This window comes from Callithrix jacchus, chromosome 17, assembly GCF_049354715.1.
Source record: "Callithrix jacchus isolate 240 chromosome 17, calJac240_pri, whole genome shotgun sequence".
In the NCBI taxonomy this organism is placed as follows: domain Eukaryota; kingdom Metazoa; phylum Chordata; class Mammalia; order Primates; family Cebidae; genus Callithrix; species Callithrix jacchus.
Window position 1 is genome coordinate 7,409,398 of NC_133518.1, and position 22,328 is coordinate 7,431,725.

Below are 22,328 nucleotides of genomic sequence, written 5' to 3' on the forward strand. Positions count from 1 at the left end.
TATGTACTGAAGCTACAGAAGGTGGTGAAGAGGTGGAAAACGTAGAATCTAATCATATCATTCAAACATTATCATTCACATCTGTATCTCTACTTACCTCCTGACCCAAAAATGCAAGATGAACAAGTTAATTAGAATCAAATAATCCATCTATAAAGAAGGGCTGGAAGCCAAATGCAGGTGATTCCTTATGTACATGTAAGTGAGTTACCCCATCAGAGAGCCATTTCTTCTAGTTACAATCTTAAGGAACCAAACTCATAATATGTTTTGACAAGGTTAAATGTGGATTTATTAGCTCAGATGTAGCATTTGATTAGGTGTGGCCTGGGTCACTGGTCTCCAGAGAGAGGTATGCAAATGTTTATTTTTATGTTATCCTCTTAAATCTTAAATTTTCTACTCTATCACATCTTTTTAATATATGTGAAATATTCATTGATATGGTTTGACTGTGTCCCCACCCAAATCTCATCTTGAATTGTAGCTCTCATAATCCCCTCATGTCACCCCACCCAGTGGGAGCTAATTGAATCATGGGGCAGGTTTTTCCCATGCTGTTCTCATGATAGTGAATAAGTTTCATGATGTCTCATGGTTTTATAAAGGGTGGATCCGCCACACATGCTCTCTTACCTGTCGCCATTTAAGACATGCCCTTGCTCCTCCTTTACCTTCCACCATGATTGTGAGGCCACTGCAAGGCCTCTCCAGCCACATGAAACTGTGAGTCCATTCAACTTCTTTTTCTTTTCTTTTCTTTTTTTTTTAATGGAGTGTTGCTCTTTTTGCCCAGGCTAGAGTGCAATAGCACGATCTCAGCTCATTGAAACGTCCATTTCCTGGGTTCAAGCAATTCTCCTGCCTCAGCCTCCTGAATAGCTAGAATTAAAGGCATGTGCCACCACCCTCAGCTAATTTTGTATTTTACTAGAGACAGAATTTCTCCATGTTGGTCAGGTTGGTCTCAAACTCCCAACCTCAGATGATCCACCTACTTTGGCCTCCCAAAGTTCTGGATTTACAGGCATAAGCCACCGAGCCCAGCCTGCCTCTTTTTCTTTTAAATTACCAATTCTTTAGCATTTCTTTATAGCAGTATGAAAATACACTAATACATTCATGTACTAGTACATAATAATGAATAAGTTATATACACACATATATTAGTATGCAAGTGGTGGGTGAGCATAACGTGTATAAATGTTGTATTTTTTAACGTCCTAATATTTTAAGTCAATGAGTGATTAATCAAAACAGTATGGAGCAGGCTGGGCATGATGAGTAGAACATGTGGCCCAAATCCTGGAGGTAGGGGCAGAGTAATAGCACAGATGGGGGCAGGGCAATAGCAGTTGAACATGGGCAGGCAATGCGCATCACAGCTGAAGGAGCACTCGGGGGCGACAGGCAAGAGAGCATGTGTGGGGTATCTGCCCTTTATGAAACCATCAGACGGTGGCTTATGTCTGTAATCCCAGCACTTTGGGAGGCCCAGGCGGGTGGATCACAAGGTGAAGAGATTGCGACCATCCTGGTCAACATGGTGAAACCCTGTCTCTACAAAAAATACAAAAAAATTAGCTGGGCATGGTGGCGCGCGCCTGTAATCCCAGCTACTCAGGAGACTGAGGCAGGAGAATTGCCTGAACGCGGGAGGGAGGTTGCGGTGAGCCAAGATCGCGCCATTGCACTCCAGCCTGGGTAACAAGAGCGAAACCCCGTCTCAAAAGAAAAAAAAAATGAAACCATCGGACTCAGCCTAGGAGTCTCCCAAGAGCACATAACAGCCATGCCCATTCACCTATCATCCTAGGCAGTAACCTAGTAGGTTCTTGCAGTAACAGAGCACAGGACAGACAGGTTTCAATAGGAGTGGTGGGGGGAATCTTGTTAGCATGAGCTATGAATGAAAGTCCTAGAAGTTTGAATGAGATAGCCAAAGATAAGATAGGAGTACCCTGAAATTAACCCCCACCCCCACCACCGAGTTTTGCAGAGGGTTGATTCTGCCTGAACATAGTGTCTACTTCATGGCCAATTGTGGCATATTATGATAAAAAGCTATCTTTAAGACATTGAGTCTCTTCTCTTTCCCCCAAAAGAAAAATAAACATACAAAAAGAATACTAAAATTAGGAAAAAAACAAGTTAGAAGCATTTTAGCTAGTATGTTCCTCTTTTTTTGATCAGAATACAAAGACATTTCATTTTTGTCTTCTTTTTAGACAGTGGATTATTAAATTTCTTTGGCAATAAATGAGAAAAAGAAAAGCAAAGAAAAGATCTGGGCTGTAATGGGTACTGGTTTCTACTTATCTTTCTGATAATGTTAATTTGAAACAGTTCAATCACACTTAGCCACTACAAAAATTAGTGCTAGTAACCTTTTTGTAGATGATAAAATACAATATACCCAGTGGACATAAGCATGTTCAAAAGGTTTTTTTCCTGCAGGTCAATTTTTCCCCCCATAAACAGAGGTGAAGTGAACATACGATTGGGTTGGTAATTTTGTTGCACATTGCAATTCACCCAGCTGTTTATCATCCACAGAAATGAGGAAGACAGGTTTTAGGTTTTATTTGTCATGTGATATTAATAGCCAGATGTGTTAATGGCATCTTATTTGAGGTCCATCGATCCTTTGAATATGTGTAGAAAACCATGGCCATCATTTTTCACCTGCCCACATCTGAACACACTCAGATACCATGGAAACCACAACAGAAGAAAAAAATGTACTTATTCTAAGAGGGATGTTTAAGTGTCCTTTCTTCCATACAGCCCTAGGGTGTGATAATATGCCAGGGTCTGCTTTGTTTTCGGGCATGAGCTCCCATCTCTGAGGGTCCTGAGAAAGACAGTGGATTTATCCTGGAGTCCTCTTGTAAAAGGAAGGTTGTCCCATTGAGTAGAACATATGTGGCCCAAATCCTGGAGAGGCAGAGCAAAGCACGGATGGGGGCAGGGCAATAGCCATTGAACATGGCCAGGCAATACACACCACAGCTGAAGGAGCACTCAGGGGTTGCTTGAAGTCATTGGCAGATGCATCTGCTGCTGCTGCAGGAGGAATTGCTTCCATCAGTGCTGGAATTGGCTCTAGCTGGATCCCAGGGTCTGGGGTTCTGTCATTTTCCTTTCCTCTGGCTGCCTGGGATCTTCCCATTTTACACTGAGTCTGCAGCCATTGACGGTTAACTTATTAAAGGACTTCTCTGCTGCCACTTGTGCAGCCTGCCCTGTGGAAACCTGGATGAAAGCACACCATTGTCTCTGCACAATAGGGATTGTCCAGATCTCTCTAAAGAGGTAGAGATTATTTCTTAAGATCTGTCTCGGTAATGGTATCACCCAGACCACTAACATCTAGTATGGGGATAGACTTGTCCTCTGGTAGTTCCAGATGAGGTGTGGTTGAAACCTACTATCAAAGCGTATCTGCTACAGGGTCATTGACTCCATAATATTGATCTTTAATATCTGATCAGCAAGGGAATCATGTGGACCTGTAGGCTTCTCATGTCTGTATGGAAACTCCTCTCCTCTCTTACCCTCTCCCTTCCCCCAAAAGGAGAAAATGTGGGGCTTATTCCTTAGGTAATAGGGTATGGTCTGGCCAGTTTGTCCAGCATGTCACTGGTGGATGTGGCTTTCCCCAGCAGGCCAACTGGCCATCTTCAATCTGAGTTAGAAACCCCTCTCTCCACATTCTGCATGTAGTACTCTTCTCTGACATCTGACTTTGGCATGTCATCTTATAAAGACAATTCTGTATCACAAACCTGGATAGGCAGGCCATGCTCCAGGTCTAAGAGGCATGTCTGGGGCCTGGTGCGGTGGCTCACGCCTGTAATCCCAGCACTTTGGGAGGCTGAGGCGGGTGGATCACAAGGTCAAGAGATCGAGACCATCCTTGTCAACATGGGGAAACCCCGTCTCTACTAAAAATACAAAAAATTAGCTGGGCATGGTGGCACGTGCCTGTAATCCCAGATGCTCAGGAGGCTGAGGCAGGAGAATTGCCTGAACCCAGGAGGTGGAGGTTGCGGTGAGCCGAGATCGCGCCATTGCACTCCAGCCTGGGTATCAAAAGCGAAACTCCGTCTCAAAAAAAAAAAAAAAAAAGAGGCAGGTCTGACAGACATGCTTCAGTCTTCTGCAGGTTTGACACACTTTATTCTTCTTGAAATGCATGTGGACTCCAGGGCACCAGCAAAATTGTGAATGGCCTGGCATAGATTTTGCATTTTTCCTCATACTTTTCTTTGGTCATTCAGATATAAGAGTTTCCTCTAAGACATGTCTGATATGGAATGGAGAAGTATGAATCTTCCCAATGTTTCCTGTTTAAGGTGTTGAAACCAAGACAGGTCACCATCTTGAGGGGGTCTTGAGGTAGTGGTAGCTTTTAGGTGGGAGAGAGAACCACCATCATCCTGTCAAGCCCAGCTCTTCTTCATTCCCTTGTTCCTGAGGCCCTGGGGGATTGCCTTTGACATCATATGATTCTCATTTCTTGATTCAAGGTGAAACTCACTTCTCAGGAATCCCCATTCTCGGAGAAAACTCTGGATTTCCTGGTCTCTCCAAGGACTGGCCTAGAATCCCAGGGCTTTGGTAGCCTGAGGCAGGAAGATTGCTTGAGGTCAGGAGTTCAAAACCACCTGGGCAACACAGTGAGATCCCATCTTAAACTGCATGCTTTTCTGCTAGAAAACAGATAAATAACCTGGAAGTCCAGTTTTTTTCACAAATGTCTTTATCCAGTGACAAAATAACTTACGCATAATTGCAGCACTTTGGGAAGCCAAGGCAGAAGGATCACTTGGGATCAGGAGTTTGATATCAGCCTGGATGCCATAGGGAGACCTGGTCTCTTCAGCCAGCCAGCATGGCCACGGTGGCCAGGCTCACCCTGTAATTGTGACATTGAATCTTCATAAAATGCCAGCTTCCTGACTTGAGCTGACATTTTATTTCTCACGGAGCAGCAAGAGGCTAGGACCCTCTCACGGTCTGCATGGGGTTGCCATGGTTATGTTTACCCTCCACTTGTGTGTGTCCTGAATTATGGGACACCAGGTTTATATAAACCATAAAAATAAATTCTCCTCCAGACGTTCAAGTTTAAAATATCTCCTTTCCAATACATCTTATAGGTAAGATATGCACAGCTCCCACTGTGGCCCTCATCCATCCAAATTCAATGGTGAAGGTGATCGGTATTACTGAGAACAAAATAAAATGGCACAGAATGTAAACTGACTGCTGAAGGTGATGTTGAAGCAGGAGGCAATGTCTCCATAGGACAGTGAGTTCATGATGAGTGACAGTATGGATGATCCCCAAAGACACAATGGGAAGGTGACACTGGGGATCACGAAGAGCTCTCAAGATAGAGTGGACATTGTAGTCCTGCCCACCCCAGCCCATATAAGTGAGACAGTAAAAATGAGTTTCTCAAGACAGAAAGACGGCATCCCTGTCCTGACGAGGCATCTGCTCACACGTTCTCCTTAGCAGGGATATGAGCAGCTGGAAACCAGCCACTGTTTCTGAAGGCTTTTTTCCAAACATGTGAGGCTCTCTGAATTCTGACTGAGCTTTCCCCTTCTCCCCCCCAAATATGCTCTCTCAGCTCAAAAGTTTGACAAGATCAAATCACCAGAGCTATTTAAACATCCTACTTTGGATAACACCTTCCAAGACAGCTAACAACTGTAGCTTGTTTAGCCTCCCTTCCCATTCCCCTTGTCACACACAGACTAGAAGCCAGGAAAATTCATCTTTCTCCTTAAGCCACCCCTCCTTACCATCTAAATGCCAAGCTGACTTAGAGTCAACTTCTAGATTTGGGATTGTTACCTTCCTCCTTAATCTCATAACAGCAGCCTCTCAGTGGTCAAGCTAAATTCATTTAGCTTAGGTCTGACTTGTGGATCTTCTGAAGTGGAAAAATTTTTTTTAAATAATTCTCATTTTTTAGAACAACTGGTAATAATGAGAAAAACTAATGGGCATTCATCAGCTGTTATAAGACACAGTTCCTGTTCTATGCATTATTCATTTATGCAAACTGTTGTAAAGGTACCAAATTCACCGTGCAACTGGGCTGGAAAAGTTCCTGAACTCAAGATTGCATTGGTATGCACATTTCTGAGGCTTGGTTCTGTTTAACATTCTCATCAGTGACCCGCTTAAAGGAGCAGAGAGCAAGCTCATTAAGTTCCTAGATGGGAGGGATGACCAGAACATTAAAGAACAGGATTAGGATTTCCCCAGCCCTTGCCGAATTAGCAAAACTGTTAGAGTCAAATACATTCATCAGGGAGGCAGAGTAAAGTAAGCGGACCAAATGCAAGCTGAGGGGTAGGAAGTTATTAAGAAACTGAAAAGAATACAGATGCATAGACTCATAAGGGAGAATGAACTAGCCCAGTGGAACAGGTGGTATTCATTGGGGCCTCTGCACACCTTTGCAATGGTCTCAGATCCCCAGTTTGTGAATTGGCCTTCCCCAAGATTTCTAAGAATTCCAGGAAGCTTTTCTCATGGGCATCTCTAGCTTCAGTTCCTGGTTCCACCTAATTAGCTTGGTTTTTGGCTCATTTCACTGTCCTGTCTTAGTCACCGTATTACAAACCATGTTGACCCAGACATTAAAAACCATTTCTCTCCCATGAGCAGATAACAGCTTCCTGCAGAAGGGCCCTTCTATCTCTTTGACTGTCTTGGCTCTTGTTCAACTCTTCCAATTACACTTCTACCCCACGGAGCTTAACAAAGTAGTTTCCTAAATATAGACAGTTCTTTTCCTAAGAGGAACTCTGAAACCAGCTGTTACAACAATTACAGACACTTGTAATTGTCCCCTAGCAAAGAAGAGCATGACAAAGTCATGAGCCGATAGTGCTTATAGTCAGGAGATGGCAAATTCTGTGAAGTAGCAGGGAGTAAACATCTTTAGTCTTTTGCAATTACTCAACTCTGATTATATAACATAAAAGCATTCTTGCACAATACATATAAATAGATGGCAAGGTCAAGGTCCTGGGGTGGACCATAGTTGCCAACTCTTGCTAGGTTCAACTTCAGAATCTGTGACTTTCTGGGAGTCTTAACAACCATCTTGTCCAACCAGCTCATTTTACACCTGCAGAAACCAGGACCCAGAAAGTAAAATGACATTTGTGCAAGTTCACAAGACAGTTAAGCCTGAGTTGAAATTTCCAACAGGTAGCTCGATTTCCAGGTCAGCACTCCTTCCTCTGCACCATCATCAGGCTATTTCCAGAAAGTTCTGCAGATCCCTGCTTTAATTGGCAGAGCCTTTGCTAGAAATTTTCTCACTTAACATTTGGTGCAATGCATTCATTGTATTATGTGTAGTACACAGTAATATCATTCAGTAGCTTCCCTAGGACCGGAGACGAATATGTGACTAAGATTTGGGTGAGGTTGTCTCTACCTCCTAAAGGCAATCTGAGAAAATCCGAACAGGCCAGAATAGATTAGAAAGGAAAGCTATGCACAAAGTTCAAATGATAATAGTTTTGCTAATTAAAGGTGACGTAAAATCTTCACATACCAAGAGGAACATTTTAAGGAGGAGCAGTTGCCTTTCATCTCCTATTAAAATAAAAAGAGCAAGACTGGAGGGTAGGTGAGATCACAGAAAGAATCCACCAGAGATAACTCTGTTACGTGCAAGAACTGCAAGCCAGAGAAAGTCATAGAATGCACTTCATAGCCATATCTGAGAGTTGCATCTTCTGGGAAGTGTTAGGAGAGAGAGAAACAGACTATGATGATGACTCTCAAAATTCTTTTTCTCTTGAAGTCCCCTGAAAGCTGCAGGAAAGAACCCTTCTCGGAGCCAACAGGGATGCACTGAATCATTGCTCTTAATGAGAACAGGGCAGTTTTTTTTTTTTTTTTTTAAAGAAAGTTGTGACAGGCATAACCTGAAGTGGATACTTGGGAAAAATAATTGTGCTGATTTCAAAGGGGTGTCCCAAATGATGCTCATTTCCACTGGCAAGATTCTGGGGTAACTGATGGAAAACCCTCTATTCAGAAGCTTGTAGCCCCTTCCAAATATTTGTTTGTGGACTTGCTCATCCCTCTACCTCAGTAGAAGCCAGGGGGTTCTTGATGTGGATGGTCATTGATCTTTAATTTGAAGACCCAGTAGCTGGAGCCTATTCCTCCTTGAAAGTAAGGGCCGAATGTTTATGAGAACTCTTACTGCGTTTGATAAAGATAAATCCTACTGTACATCTTATTACTAATTAACAATGGTGCAATCTGTTCAAATGTTATTTCTGGACAGCACGTTTCCTGAAATATCCCACAGGATTGTTTATCCCAAGCTACAGCTTCTCCAGAGTCTATTTTTCAAAATGACAAGTTCCTCGTTATTATTATTTTTCATTATTTTCATTTTTTCCAGATGATCCAGGAATCTGCACACCTTGCGCTATGGGGTATTACATGTAAGTCTGGCTTCCTCTTATGGCACTGACTTTTCTGCAGTTTAAGCATTACTGACTTAATCCTCAATCCTGTGATTAAAGAAAAGTGGCCCTGTAGCCCGAAGCAACTCTGTCCTGTCAGGCTATTAATGAGCAATTCTTGGATTTAGCAATAAGAGCCCAGCTGTTTCCTTGCCTCAAAAGGAGGCCATCTCTTTCTTGGTCCTGGAAGTCATCCAGCCTGACACTGGGGTCTAGGAATCCTGCCACGGGTTACCAAGATTCAGATCTTGCTGTTCATGGACAGACCTTAATAACATACCTGGTCCTAAGCAAGCTGTTTGTAAATGTCAGCATGGAGACCTTGTCCTTAACCAGAGTGAAGGCTCCAGGGTGAAGCCAGGTGCCATGCTAGCTTTTTTTTTTTTTTTTTTTTGAGACGGAGTTTCGCTCTTGTTACCCAGGCTGGAGTGCAATGGCGCGATCTCGGCTCACCGCAATCTCCGCCTCCTGGGTTCAGGCAATTCTCCTGCCTCAGCCTCCTGAGTAGCTGGGATTACAGGCACGCTCTACCATGCCCAGCTAATTTTTTGTATTTTTAGTAGAGACGGGGTTTCACCATGTTGACCAGGATGGTCTCGATCTCTTGACCTTGTGATCCACCCACCTCGGCCTCCAAAAGTGCTGGGATTACAGGCGTGAGCCACCGCACCCGGCGCCATGCTAGCTCTTAATCAACTCCTAGGTAACTTAGAGACACAGAGCACTAGGTTAAATGAAACACAGTTAACCATCACTCCCAATGTACTCTAATAAAAATCCACAAAATCAAAAATGGCATGTTTCAATATCAGCTCCTCTTCTAGTCTACCTTCCAGCACACCCTGTTGACTGTCTAGAAGAAAAGCCAAAGAGAAAGGAGATGCAAAGGAAAGGAAAGCCCTGTGTAATGCACGGGCTGCATAGTCCCTCCCTGTCCTCCTAAGAACTCAGGAGTTTCGTGATATGCAAAGTCTCATGACTGTTTCATCTCTTGATCATTCCATTGAGATTGTCAGAAACACAAGGAGGATGTTGATCCCCTGAAAAGAAAACTGAAGCTCAGAGAGGGGTGAGATTTTACTCAGGTTGCACCACAACTAGTGACAGGTCTACATTTGGGACATTTGGGCTTTGGCAGGTCACCTCCTCTGTCACCACATTGCCTTTTCCCTCCATCCATGGAACCCACCTGTCCAAAAACAAATACACTTGAAATGTGGCAATAGGTGGGAAGACAGAAGGAGTGAATACAATGGGAGAGAAAGGGAAGTCCAATAAGCTGAAACATACTAAAAATGATCAGTTAACTTTATCAGTTCTTAGCCTTATGGTTTTAATCTAACTTTTCCAGAATAGCCTGCCATTCTCTGCATTGATCATGTCTCACATCACTGCACTCCTGACACACTTTGGTTTTTTTACGTATGTTTGTTTTTGTTTTTAGACAGAGTATCATTCTGTGGCCCAGGCTGGAGTGCAGTGGCATGATCTCTGCTCACCGCAACGTCCACCTGCCAAGTTCAAGCGATTCTCGTGCCTCAGCCTTTATAGTAGCTAGGATTACAGGCATACGCCACCATGCCCAGCTAATTTTTGTATTTTTAGTAGAAACAGGGTTTTGCCATGTTGGCTAGGCACTGTTAAACTTTGTTAAGCATCCTCTGTTAAACTTTGGAGCCAAAACTGTCTGCTTCTCCAGCTCACCACAACTTGTAAATGTGCATGTTTCATAAAACCCTTCGAGAAACAAATACCCTGAAAGAACATGCTCCAACATCACTAAGGGTAAAACATGAGAGATTTGTTTCAAGAAACAAACATATGTAATTAATACTTGAAAACATTTAGAAACTTTGAATACAGCTAGCGAAATGCTAAACAGTAGAAGTTATTGCCAGGCATGATGGCTCACACCTGTAATCCCAGCACTTTGGGAGGCCAAGGTGGGAGGATCACCTGAGGTCAAGAGCTTGGGACTAGCCTGGCCAACACAGGGAAACCTTATCTCTACTAAAAATACAAAATTAGCTGTGTGTGGTGGCACACCTGTGATCCCAGCTACTAGGGAGGCTGAGGCAGGAGAATCACTTGAACCCAGGAGGCGGAGGTTGCAGTGAGCCAAGATCACACCATTGCACTCTAGCCTGGGTGACAGAGGGAGACTCTGTCTCAAAAAAAAAAAAAAAAAGAAAAAGAGTTGTTAAGGAAGAAATGCAAAGATTTCCCCTGATAGCATGCTGATGCTTTGAAATTCATCAAGCGGGGGGTCAGCTTCAGTTCACTCCCCCTTCACGTAGGCCTGCAATTCAGTGGAGTCTGATTTACAACATTTTACTCTATAATGAGAATAACAGTTAACATTCATAAAAATATTTATAAATAAAAGCTAAGGCATTTTGTTATTATTGTTAATAATCTGGTCACAGACATTTTAGTAAGCTGCTTGGACTCAACACCAAGCTATTTCAGGCCTCACTGCCAGTTGCTATGTGACAAATCATGCAAACGACCTTTTCACACAGACTTTGGTTAAAATCCCAGTCCCACCTTTAACTAGCTGTGTGATTTTGAGCACTTAAACTTGAGCTCCTGTTCCCTTATCTAGAAATTACAGATACGCAATATCTACCATAAGACATTTATACATATTTCGATGAACTAATACTTGACACATAATCAATACTCTATAAGTATCAGTATCCCTTCCTTCTCCCAGCTGCTATGATAAAGAGTCCTTGGAGGTCCAAAAGGCGGTGTTTAATGACTTGGGTTGGGGTGGGCACAACAGACCAAGCCTGAAATTCAATTATCTACTCCTGTTGAAAATGCTGCACAGGCTGGGTGCAGCGGCTCACACCTGTAATCCCAACTTTTGTGGAGCAGAGGTGGGCAGATCACCTGAGGTAAGGAGTTCTAGACTAGCCTGGCCAATATGGTGAAACCCCCTCTCTAAAAAAAAAATACAAAAATGAACCAGGCACGGTGGCACACACCTGTAATCCCAGCTACTTGGGAAGCTGAGGCAGGAGAATCACTTGAACCTGAGAGGCGGAGGTTGCACTGAGCAGAGATCACACCACTGCCCTCCAGCCTGGGTTACAAGAGAAAAACTCCATCTCAAGCAAACAAAACAAAACAACAAAAAACCCCACATAGATATATAAGGAGATTAAATTAGGGTGGTGAAGAGAAATACATCAACATACGTTGTGAAAGAAACGATGTCCTCTTCCTCTAGGTTTGATCACCATTGTTATAAACTCTGTCCTGAGAAGACCTACAGTAAGGAACTGGAATGCAAGGCATGCAACAGTAACTGCGGCAGCTGTGACCAGAATGAGTGTTACTGGTGTGAAGAGGGCTTCTTTCTCTTGGGTAAGTCAGAAAATGGCACCATCTGAGGTGAGAACCGGGCACTGGAGCTCCACCCAGTCTGGACCACAGGAGTGCACATGCGATTGGTTTCAGGGTCTGTGCATGTGGACACCTCTGGCCCAAGGAGGAATTTTAATTTGGTTTGGAAATAAACATTAGCCAGGCAAGGATTCTGTATTTGATGCTCTGAACCCTTTAATGGCCAATGTAAATTCTCAGTTGAAAGAGGGCTTAGGTAAAAAGTGTTGGTTTTTTTTTTCAGACGAAGTCTTGCTCTTGTCAACCAGGCTGGAATGCAGTGGCGCCATCTCCGCTCACTGCAACCTCTGCTTCCTGGGTTCAAGTGATTCTCCCGCCTCAGCCTCCTGAGTAGCTGGGATTAAAGGCACCCATCACAGTACCTGGTTACTTTTTGTACTTTTAGCAGAGACGGGGTTTTGCCATGTTGGCCAGGCTGGTCTTGAACACGTGACCTCAGGTGATCCACCCATCTTGGCCTCCCAAAGTGCTAGGATTATAGGCGTGAGCCACTGCGCAGGGCTTGGATTTATTAAAACACATTTCTTGGTTAAAATAAGCTAAAGCAATCTTGTTTTTTTTAAAAACAAAGGCAAAAGCTGGGCACGGTGGCCTCGCCAACATGGTGAAACCCCATCTCTACTAATTAATATATAAATTAAATTTTATATATTTCATATATTTTAAATTTTATTAAATATAAAAATATATGAATGGGAAATGCATTCCATAAAGTCCTGGGAGTATTTGAGCCAATGCCTACAACCTTCTCCTGACTTCATTTTCTTCAAAAACAGGATCGAGAGTGTAACAGGAGAGTAGAGGGTTCTAGAGAACAAGCACTAATTATCCACACCTTTAAGAGGACGGAAAGCGGATTGCAGTCACCCTGGGTCATCTCAGAGGACACCCAGGCAAATTACAGAGTGCTTTTGAGAGGATATAGCTGCCCAGGTGGGACCAGCACATTTTCTGTTTTGCTTTGGGTTTCGTTTTGTTTTGTTTTTCAAACAGATTCAGATTCAGGTAGAAAAGGTAATTAGCTGTGCCTGGTAACACACACCTGTAGTCCTGGCTACTCAGGAGGCTGAGGCAGGAGAATCACTTGAACCTGGGAGGTGGAGGTTGCAGTGAGCCAAGATTGTGCCACTGCACTCTAGCCACAGCAACAGAGAGAGAGACTCCATCTCAAAATAATAATAAAAACAAATGCAAAGAAAAATGTCCCTAAGATTTCCTCCAGCCTCTTTAGAACTTGACCTTGCATAAAGCACCAAAGCCTTCATGCTTTCTCTCTGTGTTCTCACACAGGTGGCAGCTGTGTGAGGCAATGTGGCCCTGGCTTCTATGGTGACCAAGAAATGGGAGAATGTGGGCCCTGCCACCGAGCGTGCGAAACCTGCTCAGGCCCTGGCCGTGATGAGTGCAGCAGCTGCCCAGAAGGACTGCAGCTGCTGCATGGGATGTGTGTGCATGCCACCCAGACCCAGGCAGAGGGCAAATTCTGGAATGGTATGTGCCTCCCAAACAGAGATCACAGGGTCTGTGCGTGTGGGCATCTCTGGCCCAAGGAAGAATTTTACAGCAAAACCCCCTCTCTAGAAAAAAAATACAAACATTAATCAGGCATGGTGGTGCACACCTGTAATCCCAGCTACTTGGGAGGCTGAGGCAGGAGAATCACTTGAACCTGGGAGGCAGAGGTTGCAGTGAGCCAAGATCACACCACTGCACTCCAGCCTGGGCAACAAGAGCAAAACTCCATCTCAAGAAGACAAAACAACACAACAAAAAACTCTGCATAGATATATGTAAAGAGATTAAATTAGGGTGGTGAAGATGAATATATCATGAAAGAAACGATGTCTTCTTCCTCTAGGTTTGCTCACCATTGTTATCAAACCTATCCTGAGAAGACCTAGGGCAGGGGTCTAGCTGCCTGCTCTGCTTTCCTCATTCTATAACCCTGGTTTTTTAGTTATCCAGGAGAGAAAGGCTGTGCAGAGAAGAAAGTTGGGGTCATTTCTGAGTCTCTCTGATGCTTGTGGCAGGAGTGGGTAGGAAGCTGAGGTTGGCATTCAGCCAGCAGAGAGAGCCCAAAGGGCAATTTATGATTGGTCTATCCTATCTGGATGAAGTAGGCCCAGAAGGGAAAGACTCAATTCTATCACAGGCATGTATCTTCTTACTACAGTAAAAGGAAACTTTACCTGTAGGGTAGGCTTTTCCAGTTAGACAAGGAAGAACTGCTCGAATGTGTTAGAATTTATGCTAAAAACAGATGGTCTCTGTGGCTGAGTTCTTAGAGCTCACCATCGTTCAAGCTTGCCTTTGAAAGATGCTCTTCCCAGTTGCAGACAGGGAATGTGTGGAGCTTCTGAGGAGGGAGTGGAGGGCACAGGTGTGGGAGCTTGGGATCCAACAGCAAAGCCCTGCAGCTGCTCGTTCCTCCCCAAGTCTTTAGAACATGCCTCCTCATACTTGAGCCTCGGTTGTAGGCTTCCTTGCAAGGTAATTACAAACTTTCAGCCACCTCCCCATGTTGGAGGTGGTTACAAAACAAAATCCTCTCCCTGCTGGAAGAATCTGACTCATGTTCTATGCAGAGACAACTCACAAAAACAGGAGCTGCTCTTCATTTGATTTCAAGGTAGGAATTTGTTAAAAGCATCACCGGTGCAGAGGCAATGGCAGTGAAAAGAGGGCTGCACAGGAGGAGTATGCTAAAGGCCTGGGGGAGTGACAGTTCTGTGGCTTTTGCCGGGCTTGAGAGGAGGTGTGCCCATGGCTGCCATCTACCACCGCAGTTTTATGGAAGAGCAGCTCAGAGACCGTCGAAACCCCAGCAGCCGAAGGCCAGGGAGAACACGGGCCCTATTTCAGAGACATAGCTGGAGATTATTCAATGCAGATTGGGATATCTTCTGTGAGTTATAGCTGAACCAAAATGCTGAAAATGAGTTTGTCTGGCATTCAGGCATTTTAGAGGTGGTGCAAGCCAAGAGGAAAATGGTCTGGTGCTGTGTTTCTTGCTGAACATCTGTATTTTATCTGGCATCCAGACGATGACACGGTCCAAGGAGCCAAGAGTTAGAGCGGCCTTGATTCCCCAAATGATTTCATGTCCCTTCAACTGGACTACGCATTTTGCAAGCAGAAACCAGGCTTCAGTGGTTCCCTTTTGTCAAAGCACCACGCCCACCCTCCACATTTTCTACTATCACAATGTAATGTTTTTGAAGAGAGGGAGGAATTAGTGCATTTGGGGATTTTTCGCTAATAGGGGATTGGGGACAGAGATGAGAGTGTTTCTCATGGCTGAACAAAAACAATCAAGTCAATGACAAAGCTGTACTTTCCCATTCCTATGATCTATGAAATAAGACATGCAGACCATTAACACAGAGAAGAAGCCATTTATTCACTAAGCAAGGTAAAGCTATAGCTCAGCTTCCCCCAGCATTGTTTCAGCACTGAAATGGATAGTAAATGGGAAGTGCATTCCATAAAGTCCTGGGAGTATTTGAGCCAATGCCTACAACCTTCTCCTGACTTCTTTTTCTTAAAAAACAGGATCGAGAGTGTAACAGGAGAGTAGAGGGTTCCAGAGAACAAGCACTAATTATCCACACCTTTAAGAGGACGGAAAGCGGATTGCAGTCACCCTGGGTCATCTCAGAGGACACCCAGGCAAATTACAGAGTGCTTTTGAGAGGATATAGCTGCCCAGGTGGGACCAGCACATTTTTCTGTTTTTCTTTGGGTTTTGTTTTGTTTTTCAAACAGATTCAGGTTAAGGTAGAAAAGGTAAGATGACACACACTTCAGTCTATTCTTTCGCTCATGCTGCTCCCCAGTGGAAACAAAAAGATCTTGTTTGCATCTGAAGACCACGAGCAAATCCATGAACATCTATCAGCACAAGCAAGGAAGACAGCCTTGAAATAAAAGTCCAGCTAGAATTCCCTGCCCTCCTTTCTTAATAAGGTGACTGATCAGGATGAGAATGTCTACAGTGAGAGAGCCACCATTCTTTGCCAACTACCAACAAAGTGGGAATACCTCCCACCTAGTCCAAGGACGCAGATTCTTCCAGCTATGAGACAGTGCCTGAAAAATCCTCCAGCTCAGGCTAAGTAATCAAAGATGGGGCTGGACTCTCTTGTTCTTTCAGCCACCAAAAAGTCACTGCACAAATGTACAGATCATCCCCAGACCCTCTCTCCTGATCACAAGTATATTGTGACAATTATTTAGTGCCCCTAAGTGGCAGGAATAAAACCAGTATTCAACAGGCTGCAAGCAGCTTCAGCAGTGACTCAAGCATCCATCATGCAGCCTTGGGGGAAAGGTTCAGGTGGGGCAGACCATGAGCTCTGAAAAAAGGTGATGGCTTCCGCTGGTTTCCTGAAGCCATTGTTTGCGAATGGCAACAGTTTCCTCTGTTACTGTTAAACCATTTGGATTTTCTTAAGTGGTTTCCACCCGGTAGTGCTGGAAAGTCCTAGGAGTAATTTCTGTACATTTCTCCTACCCCATTTCCATCATTGATTAAAACCATGTTACAGCAGGCTCTAATTACATCCTCTGGTGATGGTCTAATCTACAGAACACAGCCATAGTGAATTCGCTTTTTGTCTGACCACATCCTAATGATTTATCACTAGCCCATCTCTTGATCTTAATTCTTATCCTTGGGGAAAGACTAGAGTCCCAGAGTTAGTCATAAAAACAGAAAGCCGCTCACATGCGAAAAAAAAATCAGCTTCAATAGTGAGAAGATTTGTTCCCTATTAATCACTGAACTTTAGAATAAATTTTAAAGAGGCCTTGGAAATCTGATTTTTAGACTTTGTAGATGTGTTCAGCTGCCTCACTTAGAAATGAGTACATCCTGTTTAGATATTTAACCAACCAGAACACAGAGTGAAAAAAACAAATGGCACTTGTAAGTAATTAAATGTTTGGCCAGCAGGATGAAAGAACCATCTGTATCAGCTTGCACGGATTGTTACATACTCAGGAGTTCTGTAAGTGGATTGTTAAACCATTGACAGCTTGAAATTAACTATGGTGGGAGTATTTACACCACAGAAATTGGAAACACTACAAATCAGTTTTTGGTTTTTCATTTTTTAGAGACCTGTCCCACCAGCAACACTATTACTTTGGCTTCTATCAAACTACTTCAGAATTTAAATTCATTACTGAAAAATTCTAAAGCCTATGTCTACACCCTCTAGCAGATTCGAGCTTCAGAGAGTGACACACATGAATTCAAATCCCAGCTCTGTAATTTGTTAGCTGTGTGACCTTGAGTGAGTTACTCATTCTTCTCTGAGCCTCAGTGTCCTTGTCTATAAAGTGAAAACGTGAAACTGCCTCCCACAAAGTCATTTTAAGAAACAAGTGAGAGAATATATCTAAAGCTCTCAGGACACATTGAAGTCTACTCTACTCCCTATCCTTTGACTCGATCTAGTTTTAATGTTTGAAACACTAGTTTGCTTTGAAAGCAGCATTCCCCGGCTCATGAAAGAAAGCAATTTGGTCCCAGCACTTTGGGAGGCAGAGACGGGTGGATCACGAGGTCAAGAGATTGCAACCATCCTGTTCAACAAGGTGAAACCCCGTCTCTACTAAAAATACAAAAATTAGCTGGGCATGGTGGTGCGCACCTGTAGTCCCAGCTACTCGGGAGGCTGAGGCAGGAGAATTGCTTGAACCCAGGAGGCGGAGGTTGCGGTCAGCCAAGATTGTGCCATTGCACTCCAGTCTGGGTAACAACAGCAAAACTCCATCTCAAAAAAAAAAAGAAAGAAAGAAAGAAAGAAAGCAATTTGGGGCCATGCATGATGGCTCATGCCTATAATCCCAGCACTTTGAGAGGCCAAGGTGGGCAGATCACTTGAGACAAGGATTTCAAGACCAGCCTGGCCAATGTGGTGAAAACCTTTCTCTCCCAAAAATACAAAAATTAGCCAGATGTGGTGGCATGCGCCTGTAGTCTCAGCTACTCAAGAGTCTGAGGCATTAGAATCACTTGAGCCCAAGAGGCAGAGGTTGCAGTGAGCTGAGATTCCACCACTGCACTCCATCCTGGGTGATAGAGCTAGACTCTCTTCCAAAAAACAAAAAACAAAAAAAGCCATTTGGGAGGGTATAAAGATAAATAGAGGTCTGGGGGAAATGGCCCCAAAAAGAAGGCAGCAGATAATGGTAAGTCAGAATGCCTAATAGGCAGAATCCTGACTTAGCCAAGAATGTATACTCACAATGATGTTGAGAGTAGCTTTATTTATAATTTTAAAAAGAGAAGGGAACAATCTTAAAAATATAACAAAGGAAGAAAGCTAAGTAAATTACCATTTATACAAATAAATATGTAAACCATTAAAAATGATGTTTACAACCAGGCACGGTGGCTCATGCCTGTAATCCCAGCACTTTGGGAGGCCAAGGCAGGCAGATCACTTGTGGCCAGGAGTTTGAGATCAGCCTGGCCAACATGGCGAAACCCCATCTCTACTAAAAATACAAAAAATTAGCCAGGCATGGTGGTGCTCACCTGTAGTCCTAGCTACTCAGAAGGCTGAGGCAGGAGAATCGCTTGAACCCAGGATCCAAATGTTGCAACAGGCCGAGATGATGCCACCACACTCTGGTCTGGGTGACAGAGCAAGGCTCCATCTTAAAATTTAAACATTATGTTTATGAGGAATGTTAATGACAAGAAAAATGCCTATGAGATTTATAGTGTTAAATGCAGTGTGCGGGGTCAGTCTTATGTATACTGAAGCTATAAATGATCACACATCTATACATAGCTGTAACTATACTCACTCGATATGAAGATGAGGCTTTCATGTGCCACAGTATACACACCAGACATTTCTGGGTGGTGGGATTATAGGTAAAGTTTATCTTCCTTATCCTTTTTGCATTAAGAAAAACTAAATACTTTTTTTTTAATAAAAAAGAAGCTGTGCCCACTGCAAACCTATCTGTGGTGAAGAGCCTGCTGCAGGAGCGATGAAGGTGGAAGGTTCAAATCAAAAGAGGTAACAGGGAAATAGGGAGGCGCCAATCACAGCAGCAGAGACCGTCTCTGGAGATGGTCTCTATGGAGAAATCACCCCAAGAAGCTGGGAGGCCAGTTGCAAATTGGGTGCAGAGATGCAGAGATCATTAGAGAGACATGGAGAGAGAAGGGGCCATAAACACAAAATGTCAGTGGCACTCAGAAGGAAGACTGTGAAACTTTAGCAGTGGAGACTTCTGTAACATATAAGGACGTTCCTGACGTGCTAAGTGGTCATGCCTGGCAGGGGCTAGCTAGAAAAGCCTCTGTCCTTGCAGAACATTAATAGGCTAAGGAAGCACCTAGCCTTCCCAGTCACCACAGCATTTAGAAATCACAAAGACTGGAGAACACTAAATCATCACCAGTAGGAGACAGAGAAGTCAAGTCGATGTATTCATACAATGGAATACTGTGGAGCCACCAAAAAGAAGGAAGAGGTGCCTTATGTACTGATAAAGAATGATCTCCAAGTACACTGCTTGTTCACTTTACAGGCAAGGTGATAAACAGCATGAATAGATATAGTTTGTATGAAAAAGGGTGGAGAAGGGATTGGGAGGGAGACATCATAGTACATGCCTTTTCTCCATTATGCAACATGTGCGAATTATGTATGTAATAAAAAATAAATAGAACAAATAAACCCCTTGCTTTATGTAGTTTAGCTAGTCATTTCTGAAGAATGAACACTGCATTTTCTGGGTCAAAGTGGTTCGTTTGTTCTTTCTTATTTATTTGTATTCATTCATTCATTCATTCATTTTTTTGCAGTCCTGTGCAGTCTAGAATTTCTGGAATGGGAAAAAGAGAAACTGTGATCACGGTTAAAATTTACTTGCTGAGATTAAGACCCTTATTTTTTTACGATAAAGAGCTCCTGCTGGGGAGGACTTGGTCCTCTGCCCAGGCCTAATTGCTAAGTTAACTGCTTGTATAGATCTCCCTCTGGTGGACATATGAGGGCATTACAGAACTTTATTTTATTTTTATTTATTATTATTTTTTAAGAGACAAGGTTTTGCTATGTTGTCCAGGCTGGTCTCAAACTCTTGGCTTCAAGTGATCCTCCCACCTTGGCCTCCCAAACTTCTGGGATTACAGACATAAGCCACCATGCTTGGCTGACAGTACAATTTTTATGCCAGATGTATGTAGTAAAATATCAAATTGCCAGAATGTGAGATACATGTAATTATAAATATGTGCATATGTGTAGATATAGACATTAAAGTTTACACAAGTATGAGAAAAATAATGAAAACTCATGTCTTTATAAATGTATTTTAGTATATAAATGATAACATCAAAGGAAAGTCAGTCTGAAGCCTGGGCACACAACACTGAAGATTTGCAAGGTGTTCATTGTTTGACAAATATTGTTGTGTTATGATTCTTTGAACAATGCTCTCAGCCATTCAGTGAGCATCGTGACTGATATTAGCAACAGGATGGTTGCTCGCCTTTCGGCTGTCTTCTCTTTTGGGTTGAGTGATACTGCAAGATTAAAAAGCCTTCAGGGACAGAATCAGTTACTTTGAGAGGCATGCGGAACACGTTTGTGACAGTCTGTGGCTAAGGTGGCTCTGCACAAGGCTAAATCCAGCCCTTAGCAGATTCCCCAGAGAGAGTACATTAGTCAATCATCACCTTTAATTAGTATATTGGAAAACCAGGGGGCCAGCTGCAGTGGCTCACTCCTGTAATCCCGGCACTTTGGGAGACTGAGGCAGGTGAATCACCTGAGGTCAGGAGTTTAAGACCTGCCTGGGAAACATGGTGAAACCCCGTGTCTACTCAAAATACAAAAATTAGCCAGGCTGGGTGGTGGGCACCTGTAATCCCAGCTACTTGGGAGGCTGAGGCCAGAGAATCTCTTGAACCCAGGAGCAAATGTTGTAGTGAGCTGAGATTGCACCACCACACTCTAGCCTGGGTGATGGAGCGAGACTCTGTCTCAAAAACAAAAAAAGAAAACCAGCGTAATTTTTTCGAACTAGGATAAAATCAATGACCCAGCATGGCAGCCTAATCATTTATATCTCCATCTCCACCAGTATCTGCACCTATCCCCTTATCTGTACCTATCCATCCTATCTATTTATGCATCTTTCTCTCACCTGTATTTGAATCTAGTTTCCTCTATCACAAAGCTCATCAGCTTTGTATCCATGACTATCATCATAGAAGCCAAGCAGTGCCTCCTGGTGCCACTCAGGTATGAAAGCAGAGTGAAGGGAGAAGGGAGTAAAACAAGGCTCAGAAATGGAGTGCAACAGTGACAGGAGAGAGACAACGGGAAGAAGGAACCACCATTCACCGCACCACTGAGTCACACACTTGACACACATCATCTCATTTAGTCTTCACTATAAGGGCAAATCTATAAGGGCAAATCATTTTCTCTTATTTTAGAGACAAAGAAAGTAGGACTCTGAGAGTTTAATTACTGTATCTATGGTTACCCTACCCTTCGGCGGCACAGCTGGGATCTGAAGGCAGGTGTGACTAGAGCGCCATCTATACCCAGCTGACTCTCAGGACAAGCAGAAAGAAAATGAGAGGAAGGAAGGGAGAAAGGGAGGGAGGAGGTAATGAAGGGAAATGGTAAGATGTCAATACTGATTGAGGGTCAGGGTCATTTAAATCCCACATTCTGAGCTAGAACTTCATTTTCTGATTTTCCCTGTGTGAGCCGTGCTGATTTCCGAGCAGCCCCTGAGCTCTAGTCAAGGTCTCAGGATGTATTGATTGAGTGCTGTCATTGAAGCTGTTCTGTCTCTGAAATTGTCCCATGGAGTTGCTGAGGCGACTTCCTGGGAAAGCCTCCCCATCAAATGCTGTTGGAAGGAAGGGGAGAAGGGAACACACACTTCCAATGTTTCCCTAGTTAATGGTGTATTAACCTGGGATAGCCTACTTAAAGCCCGATCAACCAGAAAGCTCATGAGTGGGGGATAATTCTGATGTTTAATTTTGATGTTTGATTTGGGACAAATTTAAGATGAGATAAATTTAGGTTGCATACCACTGTAGCTACTCTAAAGAACACAGAGACCCAAACATTGGCCAATAATGAAATCGGATTTTCAAAGAACAAAAACAAAAAGAAAAGAAGTTTCTTTACAAGAGGTACAATGACTTCTCAATTATCACCTTGGAGTGAAGAGAAATGGTCATTTGGCCAGGCGAGGTGGCTCACGACTGTAATCCTAGCATTTTGGGAGGCTGAGGTGGGTGGATTGCCTGAGGTCAGGAGTTCAAGACAGGTCTGGCCAACATGGCAAAACCCTGTCTCTACTAAAAACACAAAAATTAGCCAGGCGTGGTGG

At 43.4% G+C, this 22,328-nt stretch overlaps 1 protein-coding gene and 1 pseudogene across 1 annotated transcript in view; one reads left to right on the plus strand and one right to left on the minus strand.

Annotated features, from left to right (window-relative positions):
• Positions 1-22,328, plus strand: part of LOC128930015 (proprotein convertase subtilisin/kexin type 5-like) — a 71,963-nt gene that overhangs the window by 8,334 nt on the left and 41,301 nt on the right. Inside the window, exons 2-5 of the mRNA XM_078355017.1 lie at positions 8,459-8,501; positions 11,761-11,897; positions 13,227-13,534; positions 15,702-15,722. Of these exons, the coding sequence (XP_078211143.1) occupies positions 8,459-8,501; positions 11,761-11,897; positions 13,227-13,534; positions 15,702-15,722 (509 nt within the window). The remainder of the gene's footprint in view (positions 1-8,458; positions 8,502-11,760; positions 11,898-13,226; positions 13,535-15,701; positions 15,723-22,328) is intronic.
• Positions 2,790-4,384, minus strand: LOC118147816 (pre-mRNA-splicing factor RBM22 pseudogene; annotated as a pseudogene).